Source organism: Cetorhinus maximus, chromosome 11 (assembly GCF_964194155.1).
Source record: "Cetorhinus maximus chromosome 11, sCetMax3.hap1.1, whole genome shotgun sequence".
Classification (NCBI taxonomy): Eukaryota; Metazoa; Chordata; class Chondrichthyes; order Lamniformes; family Cetorhinidae; genus Cetorhinus; species Cetorhinus maximus.
Genome location: NC_135889.1, coordinates 83,953,112 through 83,976,916, shown reverse-complemented (window position 1 = coordinate 83,976,916; position 23,805 = coordinate 83,953,112). Strand labels below are relative to the sequence as shown.

General features: G+C 44.7%; 1 protein-coding gene and 1 long non-coding RNA gene across 8 annotated transcripts in view; one reads left to right on the top strand and one right to left on the bottom strand.

The window, feature by feature from the left end:
- Window positions 1-23,805, top strand: part of slc12a8 (solute carrier family 12 member 8) — a 160,919-nt gene that overhangs the window by 111,515 nt on the left and 25,599 nt on the right. For all 7 annotated transcript variants that reach the window (XM_078552362.1, XM_078552361.1, XM_078552359.1 and 4 more), the window contains 2 exons: window positions 5,912-5,999; window positions 9,994-10,140. In XM_078552362.1, coding sequence (XP_078408488.1) covers window positions 5,912-5,999; window positions 9,994-10,140 — 235 coding nt within the window. The remainder of the gene's footprint in view (window positions 1-5,911; window positions 6,000-9,993; window positions 10,141-23,805) is intronic.
- LOC144686745 (uncharacterized) lies at window positions 5,530-22,058 on the bottom strand. Its single transcript, XR_013577982.1, has 3 exons — window positions 21,935-22,058; window positions 11,746-11,801; window positions 5,530-5,647 (listed from the first exon to the last, which is right to left on the bottom strand). It is a non-coding gene; the product is annotated as an uncharacterized LOC144686745 (long non-coding RNA).

Sequence of the window (23,805 nt, the reverse complement as noted above, 5' to 3'; positions counted from 1 at the left end):
GCCATTGTCAGCATAGAGCAACTCTCTGATGAGGACTTGGCGAACCTTTGTCTGGATCAGTAAGACACTCAGTCTCATTCACAACGTAACGGCCCCGAGCTTGCCTAATTCTAAATCCTAAACTGGTGGACCTCGTGAAAACGCGCTTCCAGCTGAAGCTATCTGTAAGAATGCAGCATTTTGAGTTAGGGCTCCGGGACAGTCCATTGCAACCTATGTAGTGAACCTTAAGCAGTTGACAGAACACTGAAACTTCGGGGACACATTAAGTGAAATGCTGTGGGACTGATTAGTTCGTGGAGTTCAGGACAACGCCACACAGCACCGTTTACTCACAGAGGTCAACGTCAGCTTAAAGCACGCCCTAGAAATGTCTCTCACCATGAAGGTGCTGCGAGAGACTCAAGGACTCTACAACACATACAACATGGCGCTGTTATTCATGTGGGGTGGAAACTTACTGCTACACGTGGCGCGAAAACCAGGCCCACAGCATCGAAGCGAGATGCGATGTCCATTGTTAGAAACACAAAAAGGCCCAGTAGAAACACTTCAGTAGCAACTCCAAAATTAAGTTGTTATAGATGTGGAGGTGACCACGGGCCGGACACCTGTAAATTTAAGGAGGCAGAATGCCATCAGTGCCGTAAGAAAGGTCACGTAGTAAGGCAATGCAGAGCAAAGTCGAATGAGCCCATAAAGCAGCTAGGCTATGAATGTTGCACTTGCCTCGAAGTCGCAAGCAAGTGAGGTCTGACTGGTGCTTTTTCAAACATGAATCAGACTGGCGTGATTTCCTGCTGGTAAGATTGGAAGGCGTCACATAATTCTGGCAAGAAGCATTTTTAATGAGCATTCATGAGACGGTAGTGAATGCAAATGGTGTTCACGTCACTAGTCAGCGGGATATTCGACTCCTATTAAAGAGTTGTCAGGAGAATTGCAAACTGTTTCATGCCGGTGGGAACCCAATTTTTTGCTTCTCTCCAGGTTCTCTGCTCGTGCCCGCCAAAAAACCCACCATGGGCAGGATGGGAGAATTCTGCCCCTAGTTCCTGTTTTGAATGTCTGTTTGGTGCTCTGTTCATACCTATGATGACCCCGACTAAATGTTTGCAAACTTATTCACATAGGTGCCTCATTGTGACCAAAAATACAAATCTTTTATCCCTTTGGTTTGTGCGCTATAGATAATGTGACAGTCTCTGTGCCTGCTGGAAAACTAACATCAATAATTTTTAGAAAATTTGACTTTCATGTTGCAAACTATCTAAAGCAAGCCACTAGGAAAATGATGGACAGCCAAAATTAGCAAATTCCAGAGAAAACATGTCTACTGTTCCTAAGCACAGTGCAATCCGTATCAGTGGATTTGCTGAGAAAGGCTGACTCCATACACCAGACTCTCCCTTCTACAACTTCAAATAGATATGACTGGAGCATCATGAAAGAGCTCTCAGTCTTTGTCAGGCCTCCATTTTTTTTTGCCAAGGACACAAGAGCTTTTAAAGCTGTCTATCAGTCCAGAAAGTATTTGGGCCATCAGCAGCAGCAGAATTGTACTCGAACACAATCTGTAACCTCATGGCCCACCATATCCCCTACTCTACCATTACCACCAAGCCAGCGGATCAATTCTTTCAGTTCCTTCGCCTCCGATGATGCCTCTTTCCTAAACAGTGCTTCTGACATGTCTTCCTTCTTCCTTAACCGAGGCTTCCCACCCATGGTGGTTAACAGGGCCTTCAACCGTGTCCGACCCATCTCCCGCGCCTCTGCCCTCGCACCTTTCTCTCCCTTCCAGAACCAGGATAGGGTCCCCCTCGTCCTCACTTTTCACCTCATCAGCCTCCGCATTCAAAGGATCATCCTCCGCCATTTCCACTAACTCCAGCATGATGCCACCACCAAACACATCTTCCCTTCACCCCCCCTGGCGGCATTCCGTAGGGACCATTCCCTCCGGGACACCCTGGTCCACTCCTCCATCACCCCCTACACCTCAACCCCCCTCCCACGGCACCTTCCCTTGCAATTGCAGAAGGTGCAACACCTGCCCCTTTACTTCCCTCCTCCTCACTGTCCAAGGGCCCAAACACTCCTTTCAAGTGAAGCCCTCAATTTGATCTACTGCATTCACTGCTCCCAATGCGGTCTCCTCTACACTGGAGAGGCCAAACGCAGACTGGTGAGTGCTTTGCGGAACACCTTCGGTCTGTCCGCAAGCATGACCCAGACTTTCCTGTCGCTTGCCATTTCAACACTCCACCCTGCTCTCATGCCCACATGCCCGTCCCTGACCTGCTGCAATGTTCCAGTGAAGCCCAAAGCAAAGTGGAGGCACTTTACAACCTTCTGGGCTTAACACTGAGTTCAACAACTTCAGATCATGAACTCTCTCCTCCATCCTCACCCCTTTTTGATCCCCTTTTTTCAAATATTTATTTTTTAATTTTTATATATACATTTTTCCCCCACCTATTTCTATTATTATTTTTAAAATTTATTTCCGTCATTGTTTTATCCCCACCTTTTAGCCTATTTTAATCCTTGTTCTTACACCGTCCCCTCCCCCTACTAGGGCCATCTGTCACTTGCTCATCCTGCTTTCTACTCTTAACGCCTCCATTAGCACCTCCTTTAGCCAGTATCACCATCATCAACACCCCTTTGACCTTTTGTTTATGACATCTTTTGCAATCTCTTCTTTGCCTCCACCTATCGCTGGCCTTCTATCCAGCTTCACCTGTCCCACCCCCCTTAAACAGTATATATTTCACCACATTTCTACTTTTTAGTTCTGAAGAAGAGTCATCTGGACTCAAAACATTAACTCTCTCTTTCTCTCCACAGATGCTGTCAGACATGCTGAGTTTTTCCAGCAATTTTTGTTTTTTTCTTGCTTGACTAGTCTGTGAGACAGCTCTTCCAATTTTGGCACTAGACCCCAGATGTTAGTCAGGAGGACTTTGCAGGGTCAACAGGGCTGCGATTGGCCATTGTCATTTCTGGTGCCAAGGTTAATGCCAGGTGGTCTGTCTGGTTTCATTCATTTTTTTGTGGCTTTGTAGAGTGGCTTGCTAGGCCATTTCAGAGGGCAGATTAAGGTCAACCACAATCTGGAGTCACATGTAGGATAGCAGATTTCCTTCCCTAAAAGGCATTACAACAATCATCATCAGACTTTTAATTGAATTTGAACTCCACCATCTGCCATGGCAGGATTTGAACCTGGGTTCCCAGAGCATTACCCTGGGTCTCTGGATTACTAATCCAGCAACAATACCACTACGCTGTTGCCTGCCCCAGGTCCAGCAGGCTTCTCAAAATTCAACCATCTGTTACCATTGCACCCCAGTGTTGTGCAATCTTGTGCTCAAAATAAAACAACAAATTTGCCAGTAGCAGTTCCATACTTCTACAAATTCAGACATGTAGAAATTTTAAAGGCTTAAGGATAAAACTCATGTTCCAAAACATAAGGCTGCTCTTAGACTATTAAACAGAAATTAATCACAGCCAACAGGAGGAATATTGGCTTGAGCAAGCTATGCCATTTATACTGCACAGAACCCAATATTCTACAGACATTCGATCTACCTGTGGAAAGGGAACCATTCATGCATATTATGCCTAGTCTTAACCCCAAACCTCTATCGTGACTGGAATATGGGATTTGGCATGGTGTCCACTAAGTTGCAAATTTCAGTCAGTGCTGGATTCACACCAGTACAAACTTGCCAGAATAAACAGGATATTAAAATCAGTCTGTGTTCCTGTCAGGGATAGATATTCTGAACTGTAACACTTTTATCCTTGAAGGTCAGCAACATTTGTACTAACCCATTATAACTTCTTATATCTATATTGCCATTATTCCTACTGGGATATAACTAGAGCCCATATGCCTTGTAAGAACTGGGTATTCATTATGTTGAGGGTTGTTCTGTAGATTGCACAAGTAATTTAGTAGCACTTTTATATCAATGTAACTGAAATTGAGAAATTGGTCGGAACCAATATTTGGATTTTTGTCTCTTTACTGCTGGCTGGTTTATCCTGCAGTTTTAGCAACTGAGTTTATTTAGGCAAGTGGCACCTACTGATGTTTAACTTGAATGATTTCTGATCCTTGACATAACCTCATTCTAAAATAAAGTGTGTGCTTGAGATGAATGCTGATTTTCATTCACTGGTACAAATCAATGTTAAATGGTTGTGACTGGTGCCAATCCCACTGGAATTACCTAGCTCACCTTATTTCCATAAATATTCACTAATTCAGGTGCAGATTTGGAAAGGTAAAGAACATACTACTGGTGAAAGTGGAAAACTATTTGTAAGTGGAATTCATAGGGGTGAGGCCAATTAAAAGGGAACTGACAGGATAAGGGCTGAATTTTACGTGCCCTTAGCAGGTGTACTACTCCGGGGAGGGGGGTCACATAAAACAGGACGGGAACCCATTCCATTACCTTCCTGCCCACCTCCGATTTCTCCCCCATAATATGGAGGGGGTGGGGGGTGCCGAAATTGGCAGCCTGCCCACCATATTCAAATGATTAATCAAGGGTCAATTAGACTCGTTATCAAGCCAATTGACCCTGATAATACGCTGCCCACACCATAAAATGTTTAGCGTGGGAGCGGGAAGGCCAACTTTTTAACTCAAGGGCTTAAAGGGCAGGAAGGAAGGGGAGGGTTGCTCTTCAGGAGCTGCCTTTTACTGATCGCAGGGCGGCCTCCACTTAGGTCAAAACCACCTTCCTTCCTATCCGCTCTCTCCCTTAAACCTGCCCCTACTCTTCTCCCTAACCATCCTAAACCCTCCTGGCCCAAGACCCCAGACTCACTTGCCCCGGGGACCCATGGGCCTTGATTTTCCACTTCTCCTGCAGCTGCCACTGACACCTTCCTGGCGCTGCCGGGACTAATGGAGCTGCAGGCCAATCTGATTGGCCAGAAGCTCCAGAGGGCGGGACTTCCTCCCCAATGAGGCAAGGAAGTCCCATGAGGCCCACTTCACCCTGCAGCGCTTTATGGCTGTGGGACGGGTCAGCGTGGAGCATGTCGGTTCAACGCTGACATGGTTTCTGGGAGATGGGGGGGAGGGGGAGTACAATCCACACCCCTCCACCTCCCCACTCATGTTATTCAGCCCAAGGTGTCAAAAATTCTCAATGCTTTTAGAAAGCTCAAAAGACAACTTAACCTTTGCCAAAATTGTTTTTTGCACAGTAATTAGAAATGGCATGCACCCATCATAAAGATTGGAAAATTATGGGGAAGATGATTCTTGCTTCATCATATTTGTAAACTTGTCCTGAAGCAGACAGAAATTTCCTGTGCCTGTCAATTTGCTCACCAGAAATGCACATCATGCTGGGTCTTTCTTCTGTGCCATTGCACCTCCTGAACCAGTATATGTATACAAACACACACACACGTGGAAAAATGACCCTTATATTACATAAATTCAACAGTGCTGATAACGTTCACCTTTATCAAACTCATCAGTACCACTTTGGTGGCAAAAGCACATGGGTGGTTTTATTTTTAAGAAGCTTTGAGTACAGAAAGGCTTTCAGTTTTCAAACAGCTCCATCTTTTCAACAGCTATTCTATCAACCTGATTTTCTGTGAACTTCTAAGGGTAAAGTAGAATTGGAGAAAAGTACAAATCAAAATTTTGCATTTTAGATTGAGTGCATAAATGTAAATATAGTCCTTCATTTAATAATTATGACATCAGATAAAATGAATACTCTATCAAGTGAACTGATAGTGTGTTCAATTTAATATTGAACAAATGTTACTTTGAATTATAACTTGCCTTTTTAATAAATACAACCTAATTAAGTGGTGGAAAGGAAAAATAAGTAACTTGTATACTATATTTTCTTCATTGCAGATGGTTCCTGTATTTAGTGTTTGTTTTTTTGCTGGGAGCTGTTTGTACAAGGGAGGCACTCAGATATGATTTCATGATAGCTGAAAAGGTAAATATATATGTTGTTTCACTTAGTCTCGCTTCCTGCTTCATAAATTTTCATCTGATAACTGAGTAATACAGTGTTACCATGGTGATGCTTATATTAGAAAACATTCTTAATGCAAGATTATGTAAAGCAATTTCTTATTCACTTCAGCCATTACTGGCTATCCTTTGATTATGTCAGTGTAAATTAAATGATTATGCAAGTTGTCCACCATTTTGTCCTGTGCTTCAATTTCCTTAGTATTCTAGATGATTCAATTAAGCAAGCTAGTACATTACTAAATGAGCAAGATATTATCAAGCTATTGAATCATGGTATGCACAACCTCTTCCTTCAACCTCTAGTATAAGGACATACAGTCAGCACGACATCCTAAGCAACAGCAGAAATGCACATTAGGGTACCATATTATATTCTTACAGTTTTAAAAACAACAACTTGCATTTAATGTAATAAAATGTCCCAAGACTATACACCGAAACATTATAAAGCAAAAGTTGACACCAAACCACATAAGGCAATATTAGGTTATTTGGTCAAAAGCTTGTTCAAAGAGGTGGAATTTAAGGAGGGTCTGAAAGGAGGAAAGTAGGGTAGAGTTGCAGAGGGGTTTTGGAAGTGAATTCTGGAGCTTAATGGCCTTGGTAGCTGAAGGCCTGTACACCAAAGGTGGAGCAATCAAAATCTGGGATGCTGAGGAGGCCAGAAGTGCGGAGATCTTATTTCTGCTGCCTGATTCGTTCCCACTATTACCTCCCACTTTCCTTACTTTAGCTTCCTGCTCTGGTTGAATTTGGCGTCAACTCTGCACTCCCCTAAAAATTCTGCACTCACCAGTGCATCCTTGCTCCTCTCCTACCCTCTAGCAGAACCCAGGTCCATTCTTCTCATTGTACTATATACCAGACTGCTTCCATTAATGCCAGACTTACCCACTCCGTCCCTATTGCACCCAAGTCACAAGACCCCTCAACTAATTTTTTTGAACTCCTGTCCCCAGTACTTATGCAACCCGGGACCACCTTCTCAATCTCAGTATCTCAAGTCATTTTGCATTGCTGTTAGACCCCATGCATTATTCCTAGATGTCAGCCTCAGCTCAGCAGTATCATTACCATGTCTGTAGTGAAAAATCAAGGGTTCATTCAGGTCCACTTCACTGCTATTGAGTATTAAACTGAAACGCTGGCCAAGGTTTTCATTCCCCTAGTTGGACTCACAGAGTCGGGAGATTTCCTGGAGTTGGGGTGGGCGACCCCCGAAATAGTGAAGAGGCTGCCAGGCGCGAAGGCGGGCTGTGCACAAGGTCTTCCTCCGTGCCCCGGCATTGTGTTAAATTTGATTCTAAAAAGTAATAACGCAAAAATCATCTCTCCAGCCCTCATCCCTCACCCCCTTCACCCCACACACACTACCTATGTCCCATCCATACCAACCTATGCAACTCATACCCCCACCTAACCCCCCATGTCACATCATACCCCTATGCCAGCCCATGAGAGCATAAGAAACATAAGAAATAGGAGCAGGAGTAGACCACACGGCCCATTGTGCTGCTCAGCTATTCAATACGATCGTGGCTGAAGTTGAGCTTCAACTCCATTCTCCTGCCCACTCCCCATATCCCTTAATTCCCTGAGAGACTAAAATCTGTCTATCCAAACCTTAAATTCATTCAATGATGGAGCATTCATTACCATTTGGGGTAGAGAATTCCAAAGATTCACAACCCTTTGAGTGAAGAAATTTCTCCTCCTCTACTAAATGATTGGCCCTTTATCCTGAAATTGTGCCCCTTTGTTTTAGATTCCATGAGCAATGGAAACAATCTTTTAGTGCCCACCCTATCCAGCCCCATCAGAATTTGTAGGTTTCAATGAGACTGCCTCTCATTCTTCTGAACTCCAGAGAATATTAACCCAATTTACTCAGCTTCTCATCATAGGACAACTCCCTCATCCCAGGGATAAATTTAACTCATGCCCTTCCACCCCACTCCCCATGGCCCCATATACCTTGTATGCCAACTTAGTGCCAACTCATGCCACCCCATATCCCCCACCCACCACCCTTTGCCCTTACCCCCTCCATCTCAACTCATCTAGTATCTTTTGACATTCCTGGATAGCTTTGATACTTCCTGGATGGCTTGACAGTTCCTGGACAGCTTGACACTTTCTGGACAGCTTGACAGTTCCAATGACTTTGCGCGCAAAAAGTGCATAATCATGTTCAATTCTAACAATCTCATTGGGGCCCTAATCTCTCCCAAAGGGTGTTTGACCTCTCCCAGAGGTGTGCTAGGAGCCTATCCACTGGGGTATGTTACCTATCCAAAGGGATATCCTAGCTATCCAAAGAATCCACCAAGTTCAGACCTCCTCTCACCCGGTCTGCTCTATGCACACAGAGGCTAGGAATCCTGCAGTGCGTAACTCACATCCTGACTCCCAAAGCCTGTCCACTATCTACCAGGAACAAGTCAGGAATACTCTCCACTTGCCTGGCTGAGTGCAGCTGCAACAACAACAAGAAGCTTGACCCTATCTAGGACAAAGCAGCCTGCTTGATTGGCACCCCATCCACAAACAAGCAGTCCCTCCACCACCGACGCACAGCGGCAACAGTGTGTACCATCTACAAGATGCACTGCAGAAACTCACCAAGGCGATTTTGAAAGCAGCTTCGAAACCAGTGACCTGTACTATCTAGAAGGACCAGGGCAGCAGACACATGGGAATACCACCACCATGAAAATCCCCTCCAAGCCACTCATCATCCTGACTTGGAAATGTATCGCCATTCCTTCACTTTTGCTGGGTCAAAATCCTGGAACTCCCTCCCTAACAGCACTGTGGGTGTACCTACACCACAGGGACTGCGGCGGTTCAAGAAGGCAGCTCACCACCACCTTCTCAAGGACAGTTAGGGATGGGCAATAAATGCTAGCCTGGCCAGCGAAGCCCATATCCCATAAATGAATTTTTAAAACTCTGGGATTTATGCAGCTGGGTTCAAAAATCCCACTTCAATGGAGGCAGCTGGTGATTTAAATAGCCAGCTGCCTCTACGACTTGTGTGTTCGTGAACCCTGCCCCAACTTCAGTTCTGCCGCCATGAAGATAGAAAATGCCAGGTTTGGGGGCGGGACTTTGAAATTTCATCCATTTCTGGGATTTTCGCCAACTCTGGGCCCCTGTCTGTCCTCTTAGGACATAAACCACCCCATGGCACTTTCAAAGAGGGGTGAAAGAGTTCTCCAAGTGTCCTGTTCGATATTTCGCCTTCAGCCAGCGCCATAATAAATATATTCACATTCAGGGGACACTTATAGAATATGTTGACAATATGATTTTTCAGATTTTCCGCCAGTCAGTAAACAAAACCTAAGTGGTGCCACTTGATCTAATATCTGGAGCATATGGGAACTTTTGTATGAATCAAACTGAGGTTTTCAGGATTTACATATCACGGCATCTTTATCTCTCTTTCATCCTTTTACAGTGCTCCTTAAGACCTATCTCTTTGACCAAGCTTTAGCCAGCTAGCCTATATCTCTTTATGTGGATTGGCTTCAAATGCTGCTGTGAAGCACCTTGGAATGTTTCATGCCATTAAACGTGCTGTAATAATTATGAAGTGTCATTGTTTGTTAAACTTTCAGTCTTACTGAAGACATGAGGAATAAACATGATACTAAAAATGAAATAAAAGAATATTTAAAATCTCCATGAGATTTTAAAAACAAATGAGAATTAATTACCTCTATCAAAAATCTTGAAAGCCCTTATGGTATTATACTATGAAATATACTTGTTTAAAGTGCTATAAATAGTTGCTTCTGCTTTCAATTTTGCAGTAAGTGCAAATTTATTTGCACATAATTGGGCACAAATAATCTAGCTATTAATAGAATTCAGTTCAAAAAGATACTGAAAATATTTGGAACAGTTATGTTGTTAATCTACTGCATTGACTTATTCTTGTGTTATAGGTTGCCTTGGTGGGATTCCTCTGGTTATTAGGGCTGTACATTTCATCTTTAGCTTCCTGCATGGGAGGTCTTTATGGTGCACCCAGAATCCTTCAGTGCATTGCACAAGAAAGGGTGGTACCTGCCCTTGCCTGTCTGGGAAGTGGGGTAAGTATAACCCATCACTATGGTAACATAAACAGCTTATGAGGAATGGAGGTTCACAGAACATAAGTATATTGTGCAGATTATTTCACAACCATAACATAGAGGCTATTAAATGGCAAAATATTGAATATAAAGGCTAATAATGTGGTTTTGAAAAAGAATCATTGGTCATTGGGTAATGCAGCTGTAGTAGAGAAAGCTGACTCCATAAGTTAATATATTACAACATTCTTGGTGCATCATTCATAATGTGCTGAGAGCATCAAAAGTGAAGGATGGATTATTCATCCTCAGGGCATCTTGCTGGTCAGCTGATCACTCAAATAGCTGTTCCATTGCTTGGTATGGGGAGAAAATGGCAGCAGCAGCATATAGATATGAACAGCTCCATTTAGCGAAACAGCCATGGTGATTCCTATTCATGAAGTCCTACAAATAATTCTCTGGTGGAGGAGACTGCCACTATCCTGTGAAGGCCAGTACCATAGCAATTCAGATGACAGAAAGAGCAAACGCTTTCTCACCTGCGTCCTGATCTACTGTGGAAATGGTTTCTTGGGATCACCACACAACGGTATAAACTTTCTTGTAAATTGGTAGGCTGTACTGCTTTCTTGGACCTTATCACCCATGATTGTTTAGGCCTTCGAGAAGCAGTGGGCCCTACTTGTTAGTTTTGCATTATCCTGTGTGACTTGAAATGTGTGCTGAACAGACCTCTGGCAATTTGGGATCCTAACCCTGTGAGCGCCCAACATTGCAATATTGGCCTCAGAAAGTTTAATTGCTTCAACAAATAACTCACATGCATTGCAGGCAATTTTTTGAATATAAATTAAATGCTGCAGCTTGCCATTTAATAATGTGTAGAATGAAACTTGATGTTAAAAGAAAAAATGTAAGTTAATTTTCTGTATTAATTTGATTGTTTTCTGGTGTATTCTAAATATAAGGGGCATGTTGATACATTCCATAACTTTGTGTGAAGAGTTTTGCCTGCCAAATTTCATTTGTCACACATTGACAGATTACTACATAAATATCAGACAGTTTCTCATCAACATAATTGCAGCAGGCTTCCAACCATAAAAGCAATAAAAGGATCAGAACCTATGTTATATCATAACAATATGGCTATAAAGTTTATTAGGAAATCTATGGGTGCAGCCAAAACAACCACGCACATTGAAGTTTTACCATGGGGCTAGTTTAAATCTTTAGCTTTGTGACTCATTGGGACCATAAATCACCAAGAATATAAATAATTATCAGTATGTACGTTTAACACTGAATGCTAGAATTAAGAGGAAGCTTGGCACTTCAGCTCCTTCCTGACGTTTTCATTATATTTATGCAATTAGTTGAGCTCCTGTGTAAAGCACATATACTGATGCAGTTTGTAATGTTATTTTTCTGAGATGTTTGGCCTATGAAAGCTCATCGCTTTAGTATCCTAACTGTCCCATTATTGTACCCATGTGCGCAATTAAATAATGGTTTTGACTCTACTCAGTAGTTGATTTCAAGCATTCAAAAATTTTAAGTAATATTTGTCTTGAATATACATTTTCAGGAATTCAAATGCTTTCCTGCCTGACCACTTACCACAAATAAGTTGGTATTCCATAATTGCTTCTGGCCTTCTGGCAGACTTGGGGAGGCTGGAAAGAATGGCAAAAAAAAAAATCACTTTGTAGCTATTTTGAAATATCATCTGAGGTAATATTGTCATTTCTGTTCATTGTTTGGCTTGGAATGGTGGCCAGTGAGCCTAGTGGAAAATGATTCAACTAATTATCTCTCTCCTAAATGCTATTCAAGATTTCTAATTATTATAAAATATATAGAATCTATATGTACAGAGATATAAACATATGACCTATACAATACATGAATTGAATAAATAATTTAGGAAAGTAGCCCTCTCTATAAGCCATCCCATGCACATTATAGTATAAGATTTGTTTCAGTTTAGTGACTTCTATACAGACCAAAATGAGGAACACAATCTTTCAAGGGATTAAAAATTCCAAATATTCTTATGTTGTATTCATGAAAATGCCTATTTTAATTCTGCTGTGTCTATATCATTATAGCTTTTACCCATTGTGAAATCATGTCCCTTTAAACATACCATAATATATGATCCATCAAAAACTAAACGGCAATTCTAAATAATTGTAAAAAAAACTTAGCTGATTGCAATCGATTTCTACACACAAGCTACTGAGAAGTCCGTGCAGATAGTTTGTTTGCTCAGTACTGGAGCACGCATGCTCTATTCCCTTAGGGACATACCCCATTTAATAGAGAGCTTAGATATAAGGTAGCAAGAGTCTGGCTACTGACATGTGCTGCTGGAGCATAACCAGTAAAAACTGCACAGCTTACAGTGCAGAGCAGTGGTAAGCTTTATGCTACTTATCCCACCAAGACAATCCTAACCCTGAGGGCAATGTGTGGCAGGGTTATGTAGAACCAAGCAGGAACAATTCTAGCTCCTACTGACAGACCCGCCTTTCTGCGAATGGGCTAGGTTAACTGGTCAACAGTTCCCAGGTGTACTGTGACCTGCTTGGCTTGAGTATTGGATTACTAAATCTGGCACTGAAGGTTGAATTGGTGTTTCAGGTGGGTACAGCCTTTAGTCAAATCTAGAAGATATGCTATAATATCTTGTACCAAACTGCATTTTAAAAAGGAACTGAGTTAGGAGAGAGACAGGGCGGGAAAATAATGCATGTGTGCACGTTTGTGAATACAATATTCATCTAATTATTCCCTGCCGACAAACCCTCTTAAAGCTAAGATTAGTCTTAACTCTGTGGCATGCCCTGAATGATTGACTGGTATTTAATAAAAGTTTATTTTAAAAATACTAAGCCATCATTTTAAATTTTTCTTAGTCCAAGAAAGAGTTCTGCTAAACAGATCAGAATTTTATATGTAAAATGATTACTACATAAATATCAAACAGTTTCTCATCAACATAATTGCAGCAGGCTTCCAACCATAAAAGCAATAAAAGGATCAGAACCTATATTATGTCATAACAATATGGCTATAAAGATAAGCCACACTGAGAACATTCAAATTAATGTTAGCTTTCAAGATGACAACTGACCTAACACATCTGAAATATTTTAAGGTGTAATTAACTGTTTTAAAAATAGATTTTATGTTAATACAGACTGAGAAATGTTTTGGTGCTTGGGAAGACACTACTTTTTGTCATTTTAATTTTAATAACCAGAAACAATTTTTAAAAAGAAACATTCATTCAAAAGTAAAATACTGCAGATGCTGGAAATCAGAAATCAAAAATTGCTGGAAATATGCAGCAGTTCAGGCAACATCTGGGAAGAGAAACAGGGTTAACATTTCAGATTGAAATGACCTTATAAAATGAAAAAAGAAAAAAACTGCAGATGCTGGAAATCCAAAACAAAAATAAAAATACCTGAAAAAACTCAGCAGGTCTGACAGCATCTGCGGAGAGGAACACAGTTAACGTTTCAAGTCCGTATGACTCTTCAACAGAACTAAGGAAAAATAGAAAAGAGGTGAAATATAAGCTGGTTTAAGGGGGGTGGGACAAGTAGAGCTGGATAGAGGGCCAGTGATAGGTGGAGATAGCCAAAAAATGTCATAGACAAAAGGACAAAGAGGTGTTGAAGATGGTGATATTATCTAAGGAATGTGCTAATAGGTGACAATAAGGGTAGAAAGCAGGATGAGCAAGGTACAGATAGCCATAGTGGGGGTGGGGTGGGGGGAAGGGATTGAAATAGGCTAAAAGGTAGAGATAAAACAATGGATGGAAATACATTTAAAAATAATGGAAATAGGTGGGAAAAGAAAAATCTATATAAATTATTGGAAAAAAGGAAGATCGGAAAGGGGGTGGGGATGGAGGAGAGAGTTCATGATCTAAAATTGTTGAACTCAATATTCAGTCCGGAAGGCTGTAAAGTGCCTAGTCGGAAGATGAGGTGCTGTTCCTCCAGTTTACGTTGAGTTTCACTGGAACATTGCAGCAGGCCAAGAATGGAATGTGGGCATGAGAGCAGGGTGGAGTGTTGAAACGGCAAGCGACGGGCAGGTCTGGGTCATGCTTGCGGACAGACCGAAGGTGTTCCGCAAAGTGGTCACCCAGTCTGCGTTTGGTCTCTCCAATGTAGAGGAAACCGCATTGGGAGCAGCGAATGCAGTAGACTAAATTGAGGGAAGTGCAAGTGAAATGCTGCTTCACTTGAAAGGAGTGTTTGGACCCTTGGACAGTGAGGAGAGGGGAAGTAAAGGGGCAGGTGTTGCACTTTCTGCGGTTGCATGGGAAGGTGCCGTGGGAGGGGGTTGAGGTGTATGGGGTGACGGAGGAGTGGACCAGGGTGTTCCGGAGGGAACGATCCCTGCGGAATGCCGCCGGGGGGGTGAAGGGAAGATGTGTTTGGCGGTAGCATCATGCTGGAGTTGGCAGAAATGGCGGAGGATGATCCTTTGAATGCGGAGGCTAGTGGGATGATAAGTGAGGACAAGGGGGACCCTATCATGGTTCTGGGAGGGAGAGGAAGGTGTGAGGGCAGATGCGCGGGAAAAAAAGAAAACATTGAAATAAAAGGAAAAAAAAGAAACATTGCTTTCCAAAGATCTTTGTAGCTGCAGCACATGATGCAGAGTTAGAGCTAAGATCTGTATACACTGAATGTTTGATTGTGCGAACAAGGAGCCTGACAGAGACCCAGATGAATGCAAAGATCAGCTATGACCTGTTTTCTGCATTAGTTCATCTCATCAGTTTTCACTCTTCAAGGCACTGAGTCCTTGCTGGATATGATTTCATAGTGAGTGCCTTGCAAAAACTTGCTGTGGCTATTATTCATGTGACAGCCTTGACTGCAAGCCTCAGGACACAATGTGGTTATGTAGAGCTCAGTGTGGTATAGTGTTCTTGGACTAGTGATCCAGATGCCCAGAATAATGTTCTAGGGACACAAGTTCAAATCCCATCATGGCAGCTAAAATTTAAATTAATTTAATTCATAAATCTGGAATCAATGTAGTCTCAGTAATGGTGACCATGGCGATAGGATTGTCTTAAAAACCCATCTGGTTCATTAATGTCCTTTCAAGAAGGAAATCTGCTGTCCTTACCTGGTCTGGTCTACATGTGACTCCAGACGCACAGCAATGTGGTTGACTTAACCGCCCTCTGAGATGGCTTAGCAAGTTATTTTCAGTTGTGCCAAGGTGCTACAGAAAAGTCATAAAGGAAACTGGATGGGCCAACCGGCACCGAGCTAGGCACTGGAAATGACAATGGCACACCCCGCCCAATTGACCATGCAAGGTTCTCCTTACTGACATCTGGGGACTTATGCAACAGCCAAACATAGTCATAGAAACCAAATCACATCTTGCAGCCAATGTCCCAGACTCCTCCACTGACTGGTATACAGCCAGGAGGGAATTGCCCTAGGAATCATCAACATTGATTCCATGCCCATGAATCTCATGGTATCAGGTGAAATGTAGCCATGGAAACCTCCTGCTAATTGCCACCTACTGTCCTCCCTGAGCAGATGAATCAGTACTCTTCCATTTTGAACACCACTTGGAAGAAGCACTGAGGGTAGGAAGGGCACAAAATAAAACTCTTGCTGGGAGACTTTAATCCCCGTCATTAAGAGTGACTAAGTAGCCCATCACTAAGAATGACACCGTAGCACCATTACTAAATGAGCTGGCCTAGTACTGAAGGACCTATCTGCAAGGCTGGGCGTGCAGCAGGTGGTGACGGAACCAGCAAGGGGAGAAAGCCGACTAGACTTTCTCCTCACCAATCTATCTGTCACAGAAGCATCTGTCCTTGATAGTATGGTAGAAGTGACCGCCGCACAGTCCTTGTGGGGAGAAAGACCCACCCTCACAGTGAAGATACTGTCCGTCCTGTTGTGTGGCACTACCATCATGCTAAATCAGAACAGATCTAGAAGTTCAAAACTGGGAATCCATGAGGTTCTGTGAGGCATGAGGCAGCAGCTGAATTGCATTCAAACACGATCTGTGATCTCACAGCCCTGATTATCCCTCACTCTACAATGACCATCAAGCCAGAGGAAAAACCTTGGTTCAATGAGGAGTCACTCTACTAATGAACCAGGAGATCAACCCTGGTTCAATGAGGAGTGTGATGCAAGGAGCAGCACCAAGCATATCTCAAAATGAGGTGCCAACCTGGTGAACCTACAACACAGTGCTACACGATTGCCAAATAGTGGAACCTATGGATCAGATCAAAGCTCTGCAGACCTGCCACTTCCAATCATGAATGGTTATGGACAATTAAAAAACTAACTGGAGGAGGAGGTTTCACAAATATCCCCGTCCTAATGGGGGAGTCCAGCACGTTAGTGCAAAAGACAAGGCTGAAGTATTTGCAACCATCTTCAGCTAAAAGTGCTGAGTGGATGATCCATCTCAGCCTCCTTCTGATGTCCCCAACGTCACAGATGCCAGGCTTTAGCCAATTTGATTCCTTCCATGTCATGTCAAGAAACGGCTGAAAGCACTGAATGCAGCAAAGGCAATGGACCCTGACAACATCCTGACAGTAACACTGAGGGCATGTGTTCCAGCCAAGTTCTTCCAGTACAGCTACAACACTGGCATCAACCCAACAATGTGGAAAATTGCCCAGATTATGATCTGTCAGCAAAATGTTGGAGAAATCCATTCTGGCCAACTGCCATCCATAAGTACTCTCAATCATCAGCAAAGTGATGGAAGGTGTCATCGACACCTATCAAGCTGCAGTTACACAGCAATAACCTACTCGCTGACACTCAGTTTGGGTTCCGCGAGGGCCACTAGACTCCTGACCTCATTATAGCCATTACCCAAGCATGGCCAAAATTGCTGAACTGAAGAGGTGAGGTGAGAGTGACTGCCCTTGACATCAAGAAAGCTTTGAACAGAGTGTGGCCTCAAGGAGCCTTATCAAAATTGAAGTCAATAGAAATCAGTGAAAACTCTTCATTGGTTGGAGTCATGCCTAGCACGAAGGAAGAGGGCAGGTCAGAGGAGGAGGGCAGGCTGCAGGATAGGCCAGTGGGGGGCCAATGTGCCCCTCGCTTCACTGATGCCTGCCTTGCTGCCCTTCTCGAGGAGGTGACAACACGTCGAGAGGTCCTGTTTCCCGAGGATGGGAGGAGCAGGGCCCCCCATGTCACGAAGCGGGCCTGGCAGGAGTTGGCGGAGGTGGTCAGCTCCCAAGTTGCTGTCCGTCACACAGGGACCCAGTGCCACAAACGCTTCAATGATTTGTACGCTCTGGAAGGGTGAGTACCATGTTGGCCTTGGCCATTTAACCCAGCAGGTAGCCTTAGCCTTTGAGGCCCCCCCCCCTCCAACGTCTTAGTGTCATTACTGCATTGGGCATTTGGCGCATACTGGGTGGGCAAACAGATAGTGACCATGCTTACATCAGCCTTAGTGGTTGAGGAGAAGATGGGTTCTCCCCACAGCATATGTTGGTGTTTGTCGCATTTGAGTAGTCTGGGGGCAACCTGCAGGGGAGGCAGCTAGACACATACTCAGAACTCCAACACATGTCTTATTGATGGTGATGAGATGGTGGAAGGGGAGCCTCAAGGTGTCGTGGCCAAGAGCCATCTGCTACCCTCAGCGCTGCACCTAGTTGCGCCTCCTTGCCATGGGCGCTAAGACCCGTGTGTTATTGAAATTGATGGACGCCGAATGTGTCCAGGGTGGCCGTTGGGGGAGGGGGTTGGGAGCAGCCGTACTATCTTCTGGTTACTGATCACCAGTAGTGTGGACAGGAGCCGCTGGAGGCTTCAGATGGGCTGCTATGGTTGGGGTGCAGCGTGCGCGTGCAGAGTACATGAACGATCAGCTCCAATAAATGGTCTTCTCTGTTCTGCAGGCGAAAACTGAACACAACAACCAAGAGCGTTTGCGGACTGGTGATAGCCAGGTCATGCTGCACACACTGACCCACTTCGAAGAACAGACCATGGGGCTGGGAAGAAGCCAAGTGGCCAGGTCGGCAGGTGTCGGTGAGGCTGGGGTGCAACGGCCAGGTATTTGAGGCCCACAGTCCCATCCACTCTGTCTTCCCACCATCCAAAGCACTGATGATTGATGCAATCGTTAATGCAGCAACACTGCTCATTCACAGACTGATACAGTCAGACGTGTGGGTCATACACAAATGCCCCTCGGCCCCTTGAGGATGCGCGTCTCTAGCACCTTCCAAAGTCGCCTTATCCCATTTCTGACCATGGCCTAACATGCCGTGGCACCGCTGCTGCACATCCAAATACTTATTGCATCCTAGGAGGATTTGTACCTCCACCACCCTTTCAGCCAGTGCGTCCCACATTACTCTGTCCAAAAGGTCCTCAGCACCTCACCTGTCAACTTCATGGCACTCAGCTTAAATAAATGCCACCACGTTGGCCATCCCTCCGCCAAGGAGAAATGTTGCCTTCTGTCCACCTGGTCTATGCCCCTCAAAACAGTATGAAGGTCAATAATGTGACCTGTCAATCTCCTGTGCTCCACGGCAAATGTCACAAGTGTTTGCAATGTTTCCTCATAACTCCAACTCTCCAGGCCAGCATGCATCCTGGTCAGGAACCTCTGCGCTCTCTCCACTCCAATGCCATCCCTCCCATGAAGCACAGGTCACAACTGAACACAGAAGTGTAGCTGTGGCCTCGATAGTGTTTTCTGCATCTGCAACATGACCTCCCTTTTCCTACCTTCTATTCCTTGGCTAATAAAGGCAAGTCAGGCTTTTACCTTGTTAAATGCCTTATGTTCCTGTTCTGCTACCTTAACAGGTCTGCCCAGCAAGGTCCCTGTAATCGTCCTTACTTTCCACAATCCTACCATTTCTTCTGTATTCCCGTACCTTGTTTGTCTTGCCCAAGTGCTTAACCGCACACTTATCCACATAACATTCCATGTGGCATTCCTTAGGCCACCTGACCAGCCTGTCTGTATGCGCGTGTAGTGTTTGGGCCTCCTCTTGACTATTTACCACCCCACCAATGTTCATCTCCTTAGGTTCTTGAAGGTTGAGCGCATTATGAGCCTGGGAGGGAAGGGATGAATTGTGTAACTGACTGAACGTTAACTGATCCACATCGGTGGGGAATATAGTGTCGGCTAGTGTCCTGGGGCACAGTGGAGAGGGCACTTCACAATCGCTGGAGGGGATGGCACGGACAGAGAGTGCCGATGGTGCCAGTAGCCAGAGGACTGCAGGGGACCAGGCATATGCTGAGTCGGGCCGTGATGATGTGCCTCTGGAGATGTCAGCCATGCAGCAGCTGCTGGACATGCGGCTGGGTGCGCGGGAGCATCTGGCAGGGTTGCATGAGGGTGTGCTTCACTTGGTCTCTGTGGCAGAGGAATCCAGGCAGAGTGTCAGTGATGGCATGAACCTCAGGACAGAGCATCAGGCTTCCTCCATTGAGAGATTGGCGACTCTCATGGAGAGGGGCTTCCAGCAGATTGAGAATCTTCTGATGGGGTTACGCTCGGACCTGCAAGCCCTCACAGCGCTAATGGCCACAAGTGGTCATTGGCAATGTGGGAGATGTTCTGGGCACCAAGTGTTGGCGCTCGGTGCCCATCCATCTGCGGTGAGCAGGGAGGTCCAAAGTGACCTCACGTCAGCGCAGCAGCTGCCTGTCGTCGCTGCGAACTCCTCTCAGGGTGCTCCAGGTGAGGCCAGCAACTCCTCTGCCCCTCTGCCAGTGACCGTTGTATCCATTGAGGCTGCGACAACTGGGGAGGTGCCAGTTCTGGAACTGGCCACTCCCTCCCAGGCAGGGCCAGCACAGGCTCCACGGGCCAGAGGACGTCCGCCAAGGTCATCGAGGCCAACAGGACAGCTGAGTCAGCAGGCTGTCTCACAAGCCACTCCGAGCAATGGGGTGGCACCAAGATGAAGCACCTGCAAACGTGAGCATAAGGCACGTTAGGCACTCCATGGGTTTGTCACTGGCGCTTTTGTGTTGCCCCTAGATTAGGGAATTTATCTTTGTGAACGGTGGAGCAACGTTTTGTAATGTTTTTGGTGGCACCATCTGATGGGTGGCAATAAAGTCCACATGTGTTACTATGGCTAAGGGTGTCTCCTTTGTGCTGCATTTGTCTGTTTCACAGACATATCATGAGTGTTTGAGTGGACATTGATGTTTATGTACTAAGTCTTTAGATGCAGCTGATGAAATGGAAGATGTAGCACCTAAGTGCCACGTGTGGAAGCGCCAGGCAATGCTGGTCCTGCTGATCCATGTGTGTGGAGCTAGCTGAAGGTTCATTGGATTAAATTGTCCTGGATGTCCCTGCCTCCTTGGTGTAGTAGTGGGTCGGCGTGCTGCCCCTCATCATTGCCCTGTGCTTTCTCATCCTCTGAGCCTGCTGGATTCATCGTGTGCAGCCGCCTCCAATGCGTCAAGGTCTTCATCGTCAACTGCATCCCCCCTTTCCAGCACAAGATTGTGCAGAGTGCAGCATGCTACCACTATCACAGAGACACAACCTCAGGGGCACTGGAGTGCGCCCCCTGAGCGGTCCAGGCAATGGACGTGCGCCTTGAGAAGACCAATGGCTCTCTCCACCTCCCTTGTAAAGGCACGGCTCCTATTGTAGCGCTCCTCAGCTTCTGTTCTTGGATAGCGGAGAGGCATCATGAATCATCTTCTGAGGGGATAGCCCTTGTCACCCAGCAGCCATCCATCAAGCTGGGCTGGAGCACTGAAGAGCCCTGGTACCTGGGAGTGTCTGAGGATGTAGACATCGTGGGAGCTGCCTGGGTACCTTGCACAAACTTGCAGAGTCAGCATCCTGTGATCACACACTATCTGCACATTCATGGAGTGGAAGCCCTTCCTGCTCACTTGCTGGCGCCTTGATGGCCACATGTGTACAGTCTATAGCACCCTGGGCACGGGGGAAGCCAGCAATGGCCGTGAAGCCTCTGGCTCGCTGTGCCTGACTTGCCTGGTTGCAGCGGAAGTAGATGAAGGTCAATGCATGTTTGAACAGAGCGTCTGTAACCTGCTTGACACAAGTGTGGACAGCTGATTGGGAGACACGGCAAAGATCACCCACCGAGCCCTGGAAGGAGCCAGAGGCATAGAAGTGGAGGGCAACTGTGAGCTTCAGAGCCACTGGCATGGGGTGTCCATCCACACAGTTAGGAGATATCTCAGGGTCAATCATCTGACAGATGTAGTTGACTGTTTACCTTGACAGTCGGAGCCTCCTTTGGCACTGCACCTCAGACATATTGAGGTAGCTGCTTCGCCGCCTGTATACCCTGGCAGCAGGATAGTGGCGTCTTCTGCAGTCCCTTCCACCTTGGACAACCTCTTGGACCTGCGCCCCTTGAGCCTGCGCCCGGCCTTCCAAAGGTGGCTCCCCTGGAGGCTGATTGTCCAGTCCTGGCCTCCTCCTTATTCTATCCCTCCCTTCTTCCTCAGAGGAGCTGCCTCCAGTGGAGATGTCAGAATCCATACCCACAGGCTAAATGGAGGCCTCCGGAAAGCTGCAGGCCCAATAAAGATTACTGACTGCAGAGTGCTGAGGTGAAGCTTCAAAGTATAGATAAAGCTGTTGGAAATCGATCTGAACTGCTACCGATCACACAGGCAAGTTAAAAACACTTGCTGCAATAAATACTTCACATAAAACATTGACAAGCCCACTGAGCCCACATATCCAACACGTGGATGAGTTTGGTTAAAAATTCATTTACCTGCCTGCCCGTTGCGCCCATGTGCCGAGCCGAAGATCGCATGGGCGCCTCAAAATTGGCGTTGATTGCCAAGTTAAGGTCCTTAACAAGCCCTTTAATTAATGGCGGGCACACGTTGCATTTCTGCATGCACCCACCCAGCTAAATATCGCGATGGTGCGTGGTGATGTCTGGACGCTTGCCCGACGTCAGCACGTGCCATTTTAAGTGCTGACATGCGGGGCCCGCCACCCGCACGTCATCCAGAAAATTCTGCCTGTGGTTGATTCTTAAATACTGGCCTATCCAGCGATGCCAACATGCAATGAATAAAAAAAAAGAAACTATTAGCATTTAGGTCAGGAACATCATAAAATAAACTAATTCACTAAAACCAAATGTCTATTGTTGGACATTCAGAATAGAGGCTCAGCGTAGTCTATTTAATGAAGCGTCTAAGATGATCCCATAATTTCTTTACTGGCTAATGACATTGGGCATTTGATAATCACCCAATAAGCATCAACAGTGCCCTAACTGGACTACCTGCAAGTTTTCCCCAGTTCAGAGATTAGAATTAGTTCTCCTGAGCTTGTATATGCCTAAATTAAATGGGAAAGCTGCATGTTAATAGTCTTCTAAAATTTAAAGTCTACAGTTCCTTACAGTGAAAAATGAAGTGTTTTTTTAGAAAGACACTTGACCATTGTTATACTGCTGCTGATTCCAATCACTTTTCTGTGTACCCCTACCCCCAGGTCCTGCTGTTCCTCTATCCAGTTTAGATACTTATATTCCTGTGAATATATGGCCTCCTTTATTCTTCCTCTCAATATGTAATTAGCTAGTAGATTGGAACAGTCTAACTTCATCTTAAGGACTGATGTTAAAAACCAATCTAGAGTCATGAGTTGAATCCTCTTTCTGTCATGTTTAAGTGCCCTAAGATTCTTATCCTGCGTAGGTGTGAATCAGTTTCGTTTCACACCAGTGTTGCTGTTATAGTGCAAATGTTGCAGGAGCTAAGGTGTTTGAGAATATGTGGAGGATGTTGTCTTGCTTCTTGTTTTTGAGTCAATTCAAGCCTTGATAATTTGTGCACATGTCAAGTTCAGTGTTAGTGCATAGCTGAAACTGCTTTAGCACTGACATTGACTTAATGGTGACAATTCACTAAATGAACTGAATTTGGAATATTTGGTACTCATGCTTACTTGGGCGCCAAATGAAAAAAAAATACATTGCCAGGTCTGGAACCTCTTGCCTTAGTGAGTTAGTATAAAATTAAATCCTTTGATTTTAGTAATTGTTAGAGACTTCAGGACTAATTCCCCAGTTGGGCACTCCCTAGAAGTATTTGTCAGGAAATCAGGAGCTTAGAGATCCTGATTTGCCATCCATTTAAATTATTGGATGGAAAATCCAAGGACTTTGAGGCTTCAGTCTCCTAACCAGTGCTTCCTGTGAGTGCTGGACATTCCCATTTGGTGAATAAGCACTTTAGTTTCATCTTTCTGTGCAAGATACAGACCTCCAAGAAATCAGTGTTCTTCTCCAATGCTGATCTACTTTGAATTAAATTAAGAATATCATTTAATATGGATCAAGAGGCCACATTCTATTTACATATCACATACAATTTCTTCTTATAAATTTAAGCTAGTCAATTTAAATTTCTAAGAGAAGGTTCTGGAAAATGTTCTTCCTGAAGGCAATTGGGTAATAATCCAGGGCAACAGTCTAACTTTGAAACATTTATTCAGCCCTAACCCTGTTGCTTTCTACAGGTGTAATTTTCATCAGTTGCACCATCATTATGCATTGAGTGATTATCTTTGTCTGTATTTCATACCCCTCGATCACATTTTAGAGCATATTTTTAAAAAGTATTA